This window comes from Furipterus horrens, unplaced genomic scaffold, assembly GCF_987537825.1.
Source record: "Furipterus horrens unplaced genomic scaffold, mFurHor1.1.pri manual_scaffold_11, whole genome shotgun sequence".
Lineage (NCBI taxonomy): Eukaryota > Metazoa > Chordata > Mammalia > Chiroptera > Furipteridae > Furipterus > Furipterus horrens.
Window position 1 is genome coordinate 85,994,530 of NW_028327181.1, and position 14,808 is coordinate 86,009,337.

General features: G+C 36.4%; 1 protein-coding gene across 3 annotated transcripts in view; it reads right to left on the reverse strand.

Moving 5' to 3' along the window:
• Nucleotides 1–14,808, reverse strand: part of ACACA (acetyl-CoA carboxylase alpha) — a 199,167-nt gene that overhangs the window by 164,095 nt on the left and 20,264 nt on the right. For all 3 annotated transcript variants that reach the window (XM_090290711.1, XM_090290710.1, XM_090290712.1), the window contains exons 4-8: nt 10,178–10,287; nt 8,476–8,557; nt 7,441–7,539; nt 5,751–5,857; nt 2,649–2,759 (exon numbers count right to left, since the gene is read on the reverse strand). In XM_090290711.1, the coding sequence (XP_090146837.1) occupies nt 2,649–2,759; nt 5,751–5,857; nt 7,441–7,539; nt 8,476–8,557; nt 10,178–10,287 (509 nt within the window). The remainder of the gene's footprint in view (nt 1–2,648; nt 2,760–5,750; nt 5,858–7,440; nt 7,540–8,475; nt 8,558–10,177; nt 10,288–14,808) is intronic.

The following is a 14,808-nucleotide window of genomic DNA, read 5'->3' on the forward strand; positions in this document are numbered from 1 at the left end:
TATTAACAACCTTCTCACCATCTTTCCTGCCTTTCAGCCAGTCTCAAAGCCAATGCCATATATTTTACTTTTTTTATTATGACAGAATCACACCTTTAAGTATCAATTTCTGTACTAGTTATCCATTAATGCCTAAAAAAACCACACAAAATTTAGTGACTTAGGACACTGACCCCAAAATTTAGTGACTAAAGACATTCACTGAGCTGGGCTCAGTTAGGCAATTCCTGCACTGATCTTGGCCTGGAGCCACTCATGCAGCCGTAGTCATTTGGTAACTTGAACGGGGTTAGATGGTCTAATATGGCCTCACTTACATGTCTCAAATGTTGCAGTGACTGTCGGCAACTAATCTCCATTCCATGTGGTCTCTTTCTCAGAAGGCTAGACTGGGCTCTTCACATGGCAGTCTGAGGCTCATTCCCAAGAAGCAAGGGCAGAAACTACAAGACCACTTGAGGTTGGCTTCAGAACCTGTATGCCATTTCTGCCATATTTTATTGGTCAAAACAAGTCACAAGGTCAGCCAAAATTGAAGGGGTGGAAAAAGAAAGAGATCATAGTGTAAAGGGATGCGTATATATGGATGAGAGGCGTTATTCCATGTTCTTCCTTATATTTTCCATTTTTTATCTCTTCATGCTTCAGTCTGAGTTTCTTCTGATCTATCTTCCACTTACTAATTCTGTCTACAACTGCATCTAATATACTATTAAACTCCTCTATTGACTTCTTAACTTTAGTCATTATATTTTTAGTTATAGAATTTAACTTTTTTCTTCATTATGGTTTCTAGTTTCCTGCTAAAGTTTTCAATTTTGTCTTTAATTCTCTTGACCTCATTAAGTATGGTTACTTGAAAGTCCTTATTTGATAGATCCATTATCTAAACCTTCTGTGGGTCTGTGTCTACTGACTTTACTTTTCTTGATTGTTAATCATGTAATTTAAAATGCTACTTATTTTTAATAGACTGCTTGGTATTGCATTTGAAAAATTAACAGAAACAATTCGAAGTTCTGGGTATTATTTTTCTCTGGAGAACATTTATATTTGCTTTCTGTTGGTGGCTAGGCACACTAGCAATCCCAGAATACCTTGCTTAAATCAAGGGTTCAGTGTTTTGAAGTTGAGATTTAATCCCTTTAAAGGCTGATTTATTTCTAGTTCATTCTTTCTTCTGAGATATAGTCCTTTCAAGATCCCAACCTAAAATGTGGGAGATTTCCCAGGGCACCCTACTCGGCAAGCCCTGAAATCTAAGTTTTGTCCTTTAAATGCTGAAAACTGTAGTCAGCTTTTCAACTACTTCCTTTCAAACTAGATGATATCTCTAGGCTCACTTCTTTGGGTTTTCTTCTTCTTCTATATCTTAGCCCATAATTCTTCAGTGCTTTGAAAGGTCTCTAATGCCTTATAACAGATTAAAAAAGAAATATTTGATCCAGCTTTTCTAACTTGTTCTCAATGGGAGAATTGGTTTCGGTTATTTAGTTAACCATTATTAGAACTTAAAGACTCACATAAAATCTCCTAATCTTAGTGTTCTAGTTTCTTTAATTATTTGATTCCATAGTAAAAAGTAGTTTTGAAATATGTATAGGAGTTAACATTTCAAAAAATGAACATGCTTTATCTTTTGCTTCTAAAAGCAAAGGCATTTTCTTTAGACTCCATAAGGCACTGAAATACCTATGAAATTAGAATTATTATAGAAGGTATGTAAAGAAAAAGACAAGTAACATTCATATTCTGACATTCAAAATAAGATAATGTAGCACAACAATGTCTTTATCACTTCCTTTATTGAGTATATCAAATCATGGAATACCCAGTTCATAGGCTCTTTCTCTTTTAGCCATGAAAAGAAAACTGAATGATTTAAAAAAGGGGGGGGGGCAAATTAAAGGTGGCCAGGGGTCCTGGTAAAGGATGGCACAAACTAAAGATGTTGGGAAAAATAAGAAAAAGGGGGAAACTAGGAGAGTGAAAAGGCCAGAATGTGTTCCGATTTGCCTTTTACTGACTCATCTTTTTCTGGTTATTGGTAGGAGAAAAAAGAGCGTGTCAAGTATGTGACAGTGGCTCTGAGGACAGGGAAAAAGAGACTCTTGTCTCCTGGTTCTCTAAGATTCTGAAAAGAAAATATTTCTTTGGCTTCCAAAACCAACCTTTAGTTTGGACATACCAACTCAGCTGCAAATCAGATGTGTAGGCAGAGAGAGACCCCCTGTTTAGCTCTCCTGAGCTGGCCTCGGTTCTCATAGAACACGAGCCTGCCATAGGGATTCCGTGCCAGGGTGTGGCAGCCATGCAGTACAAGGAAGACAAAACACATGGCAGAAAGTCCCTTTGTAAGGTAAAGTCAATCAGAGCGTCAGGGCCTGACCAAGCCAAGAGCATCCAGATCAGGAGTTAACCATACCGTGTAAGTTGTAACAACAGCAGAAGAGGGGCACAAAGATATAGAAAGGCATTGACTCTTCCTCACCACAAAAAAGTCCTAGGAGCCACCACACAGGGAAGAGCTATCTGAGAAACTGATGACTTTTGTGTAAGAGAGAATAATTCTATTTCCTGGACTTTTAAATTTTAGTGGAAGTTAAATCATGTATACATGTATACATGTTAACTGAAACAAAGACTACCTGTCTGAAGAGGTTAGGGAAGTCATCTGCACTGTTGACTTTTCTGATTCCCTTTCCTCCTCCTCCTTCTGAGGCCTTGATCATTACCGGATACCCAACTTCCTCTGCTGCCTTCAAAAAGAAAGAAAAAAATGGAAATAAGGATGGTATTAGTAGGGAAGGCGAAAGCTGGCATTTTCTCCCTATGGCAATGCTATTATTTGGTAGGCCTATACATAGTAAAATAGAAAGACCTTGAAGATATACTATTATGTAAAAGGAATAGAACACTATTTGTAATATTAGGTTGAACCAAGAGAAATTGCCTTTATGTTTAAGTATGACTACATATGCATTCATAAACCCACATATTTAAATGCAAAAAATTTCAACAATATACATCAGTAGTGATTTATAGAATTATGGGTAGATATAAACTTTCACTTTATATTGTACATATTTCTATATTATTGGAATTTCTTAGAGTATGCAAGTATTCATGTATTACCCATAATTTTTATTTTAAAAGACATCAGTAGTTCATTTAATATAAGCTGTATAGTTTCTGAAAACATGTAAGACTCAACAAATCAGAACTCTCATATATCCAGAATCTTTTTCTCCCTCAGTATTTTTTGTAAAAGATAAAAATAATGAGATATCAAAATAAATAAAGTAAGAAAACTAACTTTCAACACATGCTCTAAATGTACTTTTCACATTACAGTATTTTATAATGATCAGGTGATTATCCTAAAACTTCTTGGAAAATGAATTATATATCCATTAAGTAGGCAGCTGGCTAAATCAAGATAAATCCATATAGTTAGAATTCTATGCAATCATTAAAAGGAATGAGGTGGTTTTTACATGTAATGATATGAACAATGTCCAAATAGTATTGTTAAGGCAAAAAGTAAATTGGGGGAAAAGTTAACCAAAAGTTTAAAATAATCAAGTTGTTCCTTCATCAAACCATTCTAGTCTTTTCAGGTTTACATTATAGCAATACCTAAAAAAAATGTCACCAGTAAAGGATCAGTTCAAATTTTAATTTATGTCAGGAGATTAAGATGAAAATCTTTCAATCATAGCCTATCTGTTCTAAAATTCACTTAACTCTATTCATTTCTATTCCTATAAACAGAATTAGCGAATGAACTCAATCTCTGGGTTATAAGTGATCAAAAAGACAGCCACAAATATAGAAAAGAGATAAAAAGTAGGATAGTGCACATGACGTCAGTAAGAAGGTAGACCTTTCAAAAACTTATGATGGCACAGGTCATCCATTTAAAATGTTAGAAGAATTTTAATGCCATGGGAAAAATGCTTTTATATAATATTTTAAAAAAACAAACACTATTAAAATATATACAGTGAGACCCTAATATTAATCATGATAATTTTGAAAATCTATTAATTAAGATTATCATTATGAATCTATAAATTGAAAATGGCTGGAAGAAAATAGGGGTGGTTTTATCATCTTTTTTGGATTTCCAAATTTCCCAGATACTTTTTTTTAAATTTATTTATTTGTTTGTTTGTTTATTTTTAGAGAGAGGGAAAAGGAGAAAGAGAGGGAGAGAAACATCACTGTGTGGTTGCCTCTCACTCGTGCCCCCAACTGGGGACCTGACATGCAACCTAGTCATGTGCCCTGACTGGGAATCGAACCAGTGACACTTGGCTCACAGGCCGACACTCAATCCACTGAGCCACAGCAGCCAAGGCTCCCAGAAACTTCTTAAAAAATTTTTACCAGGTAATTAAAAAAATTTTATTTTACTTTTTAAAAAGATTTCATTCATCATTTCTAGAGAGAGGCGGAGGCAGGGGGAAAGAGAGGGAGAGAAACATCAATGTGTGGGAAAACATCTATCAGTTGCCTCTCACACACCCCCAACTAGGGACCTGGCCTGGAACCCAGGCATGTGTGCTGACCAGGAATGGAATCAGAGACCTCTTGGTTTGCAGGCTGGTGCTCAACCCATTAAGCCACACTAGCCAGGGCTCTACCAGATAATTTTATGTTTATAATTACACAAAGAAAAAAGGAATTTTAACTGATAAGCAAATAGCTAAGCTTCTACTCTTTTGCAAATTACAGCAAATAGAATATAGCATTTGCATTTCAATTAGAAATATTAATTCTTATTAAGGACATTACAGGATGATTAATTTAAAGTGTAAACAATAAAGTTAATTGAGCGGTCAGTATTCCTCTTGAATTTATAACATGCAAGTCAAACACAAGTAGTGTGTTTTCCTAAAACAGCCTCTTTCATCATCTACCTGGAGGCATACCTGATATTTCCAACTAGTTAAAAAAGTGAAAGGGGGACAAACTGGAGAGAACTATAAAGGAAAGGAAATATTATGTTGAAGAACTGATCGCCTTTTGCTTGGGTTCATGCTTCTACATGGATGGACAATAATTATAGAGTAACACCTCTTAGTTCCCTCCCTCAGTCCTCCCCAAGGGAAAAAGTCAATTATGTGACTGGTTGATCCAGAAGGAGGAACTGAGCATGCATAGCTCAGCTTCTTCCCTCTTTGGGATCAGCCCACTGCACAGAATGTATACTCTTTGTCTGCTCTGAGTCATACAATAAGTGGAACAGTAAAAGCTGCGTCCTGTAGAGGGAAGTCTGTGGTTACAGAGCACCGCCAGTAGCCAGTGAGTAAGCCTGTTTAACTGACATTAAGTTACAAATCTGACTTGCTACACACTTAAGCCATTTTCACCAACATCTCTCTGTTCTTAAAAAAGCTGACATTTCGACCTCTATCTGTCTGGCTTCAAGGTTCTGAACTCAAGCAGGGGGAAAAGTCTATTATTTGTTGCCACTTCCCTCTCACACACAGACAGGCAATGGAGAGGAGACTCAGTACCGTCCTAAAGCTCTGATTTAACTACCTAAGAAATGGGCGAAGTGAGAAGATCGCTTCAAAACAAATTAAATTATTTTTGTTATATGTAGGTCACGTCTTCACTCTATAAGCTATACCTCTTTATCTCACAAGCCTAATGCCATCATCAACCAGGCTCCAAATTGCTCTATTTCTGACTATAATTGATCAGTTGAAAGACATCACTTCCTACAGTTAATAACCTACCTTTAGCCCATCATCCACATCCTTCACATAACCTTTTTCGTAGAGTTCCTGGGGAACATTTAAGATACGTTTTGAAAAATCACTTTCTTGCCAGTCCACACGAAGACCTGCAATAGATAACAGTGACTTAAATGCAGCTAATAAAAGCTTCTGTTCCTGTCCATTTTCTGCTATACCGTCTTTAAAATACTCTCATATTGAGGGTAGATAAAGAAAGAAGGATGCCATAAAGCCCTGATCAGTCCTTGGGGTTAAAGGTATTTACCTACAGCAGGACCTGACAACCTGAGTTTCAGCATAAGCAGGACCTTACACTAGAAAAATCCAGGAGAGCTAAAAGAAAGCAACTCATAAAAATGCAAGGATTTAAAAGACAAAAAAAAAAAAAAAAGCATGTCAGGCTTCTCACAGCAAACAGCAGGCAAAATACCTTCAATTTGTGTGTTCAGGCCTGCTCCAGGGCCAGAGGTCTGGGAAATAATTCAATCTTTATGAGCCCTTAGAAATGGAAATGGCAGTTTTATTGGCCTCAGCAGAGTCATGATTCCATGCTCCCTGTATGTCCCTGTACTCAGCCACAAGGGAAATGCTATGGCCTCTCCATTCAAACAAGAACAAATTCAACCTTTTATTTTAAACTGTTTGACCCAGCAGGTCTGGAGAGGATATCGCAATCCCCCTGGAGACCTAGAGTAACAAGAGTTCAAATCTGTTCAACCTGAAGATAATAGTCATTCCCATTTGGAAGAGGTTTCAGTGTATGTCTGCCCCCTGTGCTTGAGTACTAAAAAAAGGAAAGTTCATATTATTATCAGCTATAATAGTTCACATGACAATCTTTGAAGAATTATTCAAGAATAATTTTTTTTTAATTTATCCTTCTGCATGCCTGAAAGAAAGGTTGACTATTGACCTCATTTTCTACATCAAAGGCAACTAAGACATTAAATAGTATTAAATAGGCAAAGCAAATCATCAATACATTGTGGGCTGACATTAAAAAAAAAACAAAACTGGCAGCCCTGTCCAGTGTGGCTCAGTTAGTTGGGTGTCATCCCACAAAGCAAAAGGTCACTGGTTCTATTCCTGGTCAGGGCACATGCCTGGGTTGCAGGCCCAATCCCTGGTTGGGGCATGCAAGAGGCAATTGATCAATGTTTCTCTCCCTCTCTTTCTCCCCCACCCTTCCCTTCTCTTTAATAAATAAATAAATAAATAAATAAATAAATAAATAAATAAATGAAATCTTTTAAAAAAAATACTGGAGGCAAATATTTAAGAGGTGGGTTTTAGGTTTTCTCAGTGATCCAGGTCACTTCCCAGGCCAGCTCAACGGCCTCATTCTGTCTAGGAAGTCCATCTCTGAGAAAGATTCTAGTCCACCCAGAGTAGATTCGAATCCACAGAACCATATGAGTTTTCCCAGAGTTTCTCCAAAATAAATCCCCAGATCACTCAAATCACAGTTTAGTATCTGCCTACCTGGTACAAAATGTATACTCCTAAGACATGATAAAATCACAGGTGTATTAACTAAGCTTGGAGATACAAGATACCATTAATCAACCTGGATTCTATGTCTTATCAAGTATCCCAACATTTTAAATAAACTTAAGACCCAAGCCATAGTCCTAAATATCCTACTGAAGTTTTCTGTACTTCAAGCTACAAACAAGAAATTGTTTCTTACCACTGCCACTCCAGGGAAGAGTTGGGATACCTGCAGTTTGAGCCACTATGGAAGATGCAATCTTATCCCCCAAAGCCCACATGGCCTGGCTTGGAGGACCTAAAAACAAAACAACATTTTGGCCTCATTTCTGTCACATATATTTTGTCTTCCACGTATTTATTTTTGTATTTTCTTGTCTCCCCTACAAATCATGGAGATCATAAACTCAATTATGGGTATTACTATGTTTTAACTCACTTTTGTACCCTTTATAGGAACCTAATGTGGTAAGCTTTTAGTACACAGTGAGAATTCAATATATATATTAACACATGCTAAAATAAACTCCTGACAAATCTAGTTCTTGTTTTATCATCCTTCCTATTCAAATCTACCAGATTAATAGTTGTTTTTTTTTTTTTTAACCAATATCCTTAGTTAAGGACCATAAAGTTTTGGGGTTGAAGTCTGAAATACAAATATTATACCTTCCTTGGCCTTAGAGGAACCAAAAAGGAAGATTTAACTTTAGTAGGGTTACAAAGCACAGTCATCATTGTGGAAGGTCTCTGAGACAGAGATAGAAACACTTTGAGCAAAGTAACCTCTATTTCTCTTTCTGCTATAGGAGAGCAGAAAAGACAGAAGACAGAGCTCTCCCGTATATGCTTAAATGTGAAGGTGTTGACTCACATTTAAGGGCACACTGCCAGGGTATCCTAAGTATTCAATTATCTTTGCTATATGTAAAATATGTTTTCCATATGTTTTCTTAGGTTAATGGCAAAGTTTTTAAAAGCCAGTGTTTTGGAAATCAGAGCCTCCTCCATATCTCATGGAAAAGAACCTAGGGACAGGAAATACAATCAAGGTGCAGACACATGAGCAAGGTGTAAGAAATGAGGAAGGGAAAATAATAATAAAGAGGTTACTCTGAGAGTTGATGAAAATAAGAGAATGTTAAACAGAAGAAAAGAAGAATATAGAGTGGAATATGGGGAAAACTGACGGAGAGAAACAGAAAGACAGGAACAGTATGCCAGACAGGCTTACCCATGAAGGCGATGCCATTTTTCAAAAGAAGTTCTGGGAGCTTGGGATTCTCAGACGCATGACCCCAGCCAGCCCACACTGCCTACAAGGGAACACAATATGGTTCATTCTTAAAATGCATATTTTTAAAAAAATACACGATAAACTGCATTGTTCTCTACCAAGACTGGGCCCTACTCCATGAGGTACAATAGCTCCACAGCAGCCCAATATTTCATTCAGCTTCTGTGCCTGATTCTTGTCAAGCTCTTTACAAAACAATAAGCAGTCTATTGTGGCAAAACCTCTGAAGAGGTCGAAACCAAGTTTAAATTGATATTAAGGGGGTGGGTTGGGTGGGGGAGAGAAATTAGGGGAAAAGGGGACAACTGTAATTGAAAAACCAAAAAAAAAAAAAAAAAAAATTGATATTAACATCCAGCTAGTCTTGTTGCTCTTTAGGAAACGCAATTCATAGCCTTTCAGCTAGACTCTATAGAGCCTGTTCTAGAAATATTGGTTTTCTTTCAGATTCAATTACTGTGGCCACGCAGCTCAACCTTTACATGTAGTGGTTAAACTGCCATACAAATCTCGAGCTTTTTTTCTTTTTGGCCTTTAAGACACTTACCCTAAACTTCCGCACACAAGTGACTGGGAAGAAACGACCTACTTCTGCACCATATGCTGGGCTAAGAATATTCCATTGGAAATAGGTAACTTTTACTTATTCTAGGTGGTTTGAGGGTGAAATGGATAGAATAAAATTATAATCTCTGAAAACCCTTTACAAACTTATATGTATTAGGTTTACTTTATTTTGACTAAATGCATCTTTGCATCTTTCCCTGTCTGTTACATTCCACATAAAGGCATTTATCAATTTTCAACAAAGATCCTTTATACAAACTTAAAACTTCTTTAGATATCCCCTTTTCCTAATTGTAAAATGGCTAAATTTGTGGGGGAGGGGGGGGGGTTCTGTGACCACTTGCAGATTTTGTGTTCATAGATGCAACAGTTTTCTTTGGCAAGTGTAAACATAAGTTCATATATGAACTATAGTGCTGAATTTGAATACCTTTAAACTGAAAACTTATTCTTTTTTTCCTTTCTATTAAATTTTAAAAATATCAATTACAATTGGCATACGATATTATATTAGTCTCAGGTGTACAACACAGTGATTAGACACGTATATACCTTATGAAGTGGTCACCTGATAAGCCTAGTACCCACCTGACACCATACACAGTTATAACAATATTATCGACTCTATTCCCTGTGCTGTACTCTATATCCCTATGACTCTTTTTATAATTGGCAATTTGTACATCTTAATCCCTTCTCTTTTTTACCCATTTCCAACCCCCCTCCTATCTGGCAACCATCAAAATGTTCTCTGTATCTTGTGAGTATGTTCTAGTTTTATTTGTCTGCTAAGATTCCACACATAAGGGAAATCATATGATATTTGTCTTTCTCTGTCTGACTCATTTCACTTAGTATAATGCCCTCTAGGTCCGTCCATGTTGTTGCAAATGGCAAAATGTCATTCTTTTTTTTATAGCTCAGTAATATTCCATAATATATATGCACCACATCTTCTTTATCCATTCATCTATTGATGCACAGTTAGGTTGCTTCCATATCTTGGCTACTGTAAATAATGCTGCAATGAACACATAAATTCGGTTTTAAAGGACACACTGGAATCTCTTACTTGAACTGGAATCCTTTTAGCAATATCAAGAATTAATTCCACGTTTGCATAGTTGTTATTGTTTGGTCCTCCTGGCACTGGCACATAGTGATCTGCCATCTTAATGTATTCTGGAAAGGCAAGCAAAATGATAAAGAACACATGCTTTATTTTCTGAGATGTAACAGCAGAGCAAAACCATGTAAAGACCCACCATAAGTAACCACAGGACAAACGGCATTAATGGAGTAATTTGAAGGCTCTGACTTTATTAAGTCACAGGCACTAATATGCACTAATCTCATAGTTGGGAAGCTCTTCTGCTAAAACAGCAGTTCTCAAACATTTCACTATGTGATCTTTCTGAAGGGTCTTTATTATCCCTATGTCAAAAATAATGTGTCTGCTACTCAGAGGCCTGTGTACAATTATTCTACTCTGGGAAAAGACTCTAGTCCTGACACCCTTTATCTTCAATTTGCACTGTATTCTGAGAAAGCCCTTTTCCTGATGTAGAGCTAGGACAGAATGGGGACAGAGCAGGGAGTCTGGAGGGTTTGTAGACTGGCTGAACAGGAAAGGTTAGATACAGGAGTCCTCTAGGTGTTTGAAAAGGGTTTACCTAGAATGTTGGAGATTATAGGTATTTGAAAGACACTTCAAAGAGATACTTCTTTCCCCCCTTACTTTTTTCTCTCTCTCTCAGTATTCCCATTCAAATTTGTCATCTGTGGTCTCTCTCTTCTATTCTGGCAACAGACATAGCAGAGCAGCTACAATATGTAGAAACTGCACTAATAGGTACTTTATATAGACATTATTTCACTTAACATTCAACAGTCCTTCATACGATAGGTATTATTAGCAACCAAGGAAATTACGGGTTGGAACAGTTAAATAACTCACTCAAGGTTCATCTCCACCATATTTATTAACAGTTCTTATATCTTGTTCTTAACTTTTAAAGGCTTTAAGTCCTTCTAAAAGAAAATTCTACTTAAAGTAAGATACAAGACCCTACATTTTGTTCAAAATAAAAATAGGTTTATTATTCTCTTTGATTATAAGAGGAAAAGCATGGTAATTATAAAAAACTTAAAAAATATATCAGGATGTAATAATATTATTTTTTAAAAGTCAAATTCACCCACTGCCTGCCACTCAGAGATAATCAGTTCATGTTCTGATATCCTAGAAACCATAAATTGTTAACCAATTTAATGATATAGTGTGGCTATCTTCCCATATTATGACATAGATACTTAAAAATTTACAATTATGTATGTATAATATAAACATTATTAATATACATTTAATATTAATACATGAATATGTTAATGGTCATCTAATGTTTCTATAGTCCATAATTCACTTAACCACTAACTTATTGATGGATATATAAGTTATTAATGATTTAGGAAAATATTAAATCAATATAATGATGAATATCCTTATGTTATTATCCAATAATACCCTTAGGATATGTTCATAGAAGTAAAACTACTGGGTCAAAGGGTATGCATATTTTCAAAGACTGAACCAATTTAGACTCTCACCAGCAACATGGATGCCAAATTGCCTGTACCCTCATCTATATTATGTGTCACCAATCTGTTAAATCTTGCCAGTCCTATAAGTGAAAAAAAAAATCCAAATCTACTATTGATTTGGCTTGCATCCCTTTGATTACCACTGGTTTTGAATCTCTTTTCATGTGTTTATTGTTCCTTTTTAATTCTTCTTTTATGGGGCTACCGATTTGTGTCTTTTTCTTCCTTTTCTATTGAAGGGTGCCTTTTTCTTGTATCAAAGGTAGAAACTCTTTGCTGCTAATATGTTTTCCCAGATTACCATTTGTCTTTAACTGTTTCTCTTTTTATTTGCTAAAAAGAAATTTTAATTCTTATGTAGTCAAACCTAACATTTCTGTAGTTCAGTGGCCCTAGATACGGAAAAAAAGTTACTTTAATTGCTGGCCTGTATCCTATGCACACACACACACAGAGTCTACAAACGTACTGCAGTCACCAATCAACAACAGTTCAGAATTCTGTACCAATCAATCTTCTGTTATCAGTATGGTAGACACTAAAGAAAAGAGCAGCCCTGGAAAGCAGAAAAAGAAAGCTCCCTAATTATGTAGCTTGCATTTCTCCATCACCTCCAATTCACAGTTCCCATACCTACCACGAGAGACACTATTCTAGAGTATATTCACAAATAAATAAGAAAACTACACTCAAAAGAGAATATGCAATTATATACTATGGATTTCACTAATCATCCACCTCTCCAATTTTTCCAATAACTACCATGAAATGGCCCATTATTACCATTCTCACCATCCCTTCTCCTATCAATGTCGCCTGTTCCCCTCCAGTCAAAGAGCATGAAGCTCTCTCTTCATGTGAATAACCAACTTTTCTATCTAAGGTTCCTTTTTCATAATTGTTTAAATTGGTAAAAATAATTAGTGTTTAAACTAGATTACAGTGATGTGAATTTACTAAAACTCATAGAATGGTACACCTTTACAAGGGTGACTTTTATGGTATATAAATTACACTCAATAAAGATACAGTATTAAAATAATTAACATAATACAAAGTTTAAAACAAAATGAAAAAATTAAAATCATCCAAGATACTAATTCCTTAATTCAGCACCACTGGTATCAATATTATAATCCTTTCTAGAATTCTGTTTTTGAAATAACTTTTAAAAGAACGTGTTTAATCATATAAATTCTAAGTTAGAAAGCTGTAAAAAGCAGATACGCAAACAGAAATAAAATTCCACCCCTACAGATAACTAGTATTGCTGTTTCGGTATATGTCATTATACCTTTTTTTCCTGACTATACACAACATACGTTTTTTAGTATTATTATATCACACTATCAATGTCCTTACGGCCAACACTTCTCTTAGAAATTGTGATGAATGGACACTAAGGTGTCTGTCCCCATGATCCCAGTCTCCAGGTATTCATACTTTAAGTAATCCCCTCTCCTTGGGTATGACTTGCTTCTGGCCAAGAAAATATGAAAAATGTGCCAAAAATAAGGGGGTAGTGTTATCATGTCATTTCACTGATAATATTAAATAGGAATGTAACCATTTTTAATACCTTCCCTTGCAGGCTTTGCAGTAGAAGGCAGTCATTATGGCCCATGGAACAAGGAGCCAAGAGGAGTCTCTAATCAACAACCAACTAAACATCCAGGCTCCCATTCTGAGAGCCCACAGAAAACTGAATGCTGCCAACAACCATGTCAGCTTGCAGAAGATCCATCCAGTTGAGCCTCAGATGAGACTGCAGCCCCGACTGACAACTGACTGCAGCCTTGTGACAACCTGAAGCCAGAGACCCAGCTAGACTGTGCCTCAGCTACAGAAACTGATAATAAATGTCTGTTGTTTCAAGCTCCTACGTGTGTGGTAATACTGTTACACAGTAATAGATAAATAATACCGGAATTTATCAGAATACATTCTCAGACCAATAATTATTATTCCACAAAATATTTTTAAAAATATTTTAGTTATTTATTTTTATAGAGAGGGGAAGAGAGGGAGAGAAACATCAATGTGTGGTTGCCTATTGCTCGCCCCCAACTGGGGACCTGGCCTGCAACCCAGGCATGTGCCCTGACTGGGAATCGAACCAGCAACCCTTTGGTTCACAGGCCAGTACTCAGTCCACTGAGCCACACCAGCCAGGGCTCCACAAAATATTTTTAATGGCTGCATGGTATTTCATCGAATTGGTATAGCACATTTTACTGAACTAATCCACTGATGTTGGACACTTTACTCCCAGTTTCTCATTATTTTAACAATGAATATATTTGTATAAATATATTTGTCCATATTACTGATTCTTGTTCCTCAGACTATATAGCAGAAAATGGAATTTCCTAGATAAAAGATAGGCAGACTTTCGTCCACACATGCTCTTGCTCCCATCCCCTCCGATCTCCTCTAGGTCTCTTATACCTCTACCTCTCTCCCTCTTTGGCTCCTTCCTCTCAGACCATGAACATTCCCAAGTCTCTTTCATTCTGAAAAATTAAAATCCTTCCTTGACCCTGAATTCCTCTTCAGTTACTGCCTTTTCTTCTTTCCTTCTCACCGAATTCCTAAAACACTTGTCCACACTGGCTATCTCCATGCCACTTCCCAATCATTCCTTAAAATCCTATATTAGTTCTCCTACTCATATTATTCTACTGAAGCTATTCTTGCAAATGCCAGTGATATCATAATTGCTGGACAGGTTTCTATTCCTGCTATATTGGCCTGCTAACATATTTGACTCTTCCTTATTGAAATGCTTTCTCTTTGCTTTTCTCTTCTGCTTCTTCTATCTCTCTGACCATTTCTTTTCAGAATTGTTTATGAGTCTATCCTCCTGAAGCTATCCCTAATTCCTAGTCTTCTACAAAATTTCACCCTTAGTCCTTTCCTCTTCGTTCTCTATCTGTTCTTTCAGGGGTAGTGTTAACTACCACATATTTGCTGATAATGTACACTCTTAATCTCTGGCTGTTATTATTTTCTAAGTTTTGGAAGGATATATTCAATTTTTTGTAGGATTTATAGAACCTGCTTATACCACAAGTACTCCAAGCCTAATTTGTCCCCCCCAAA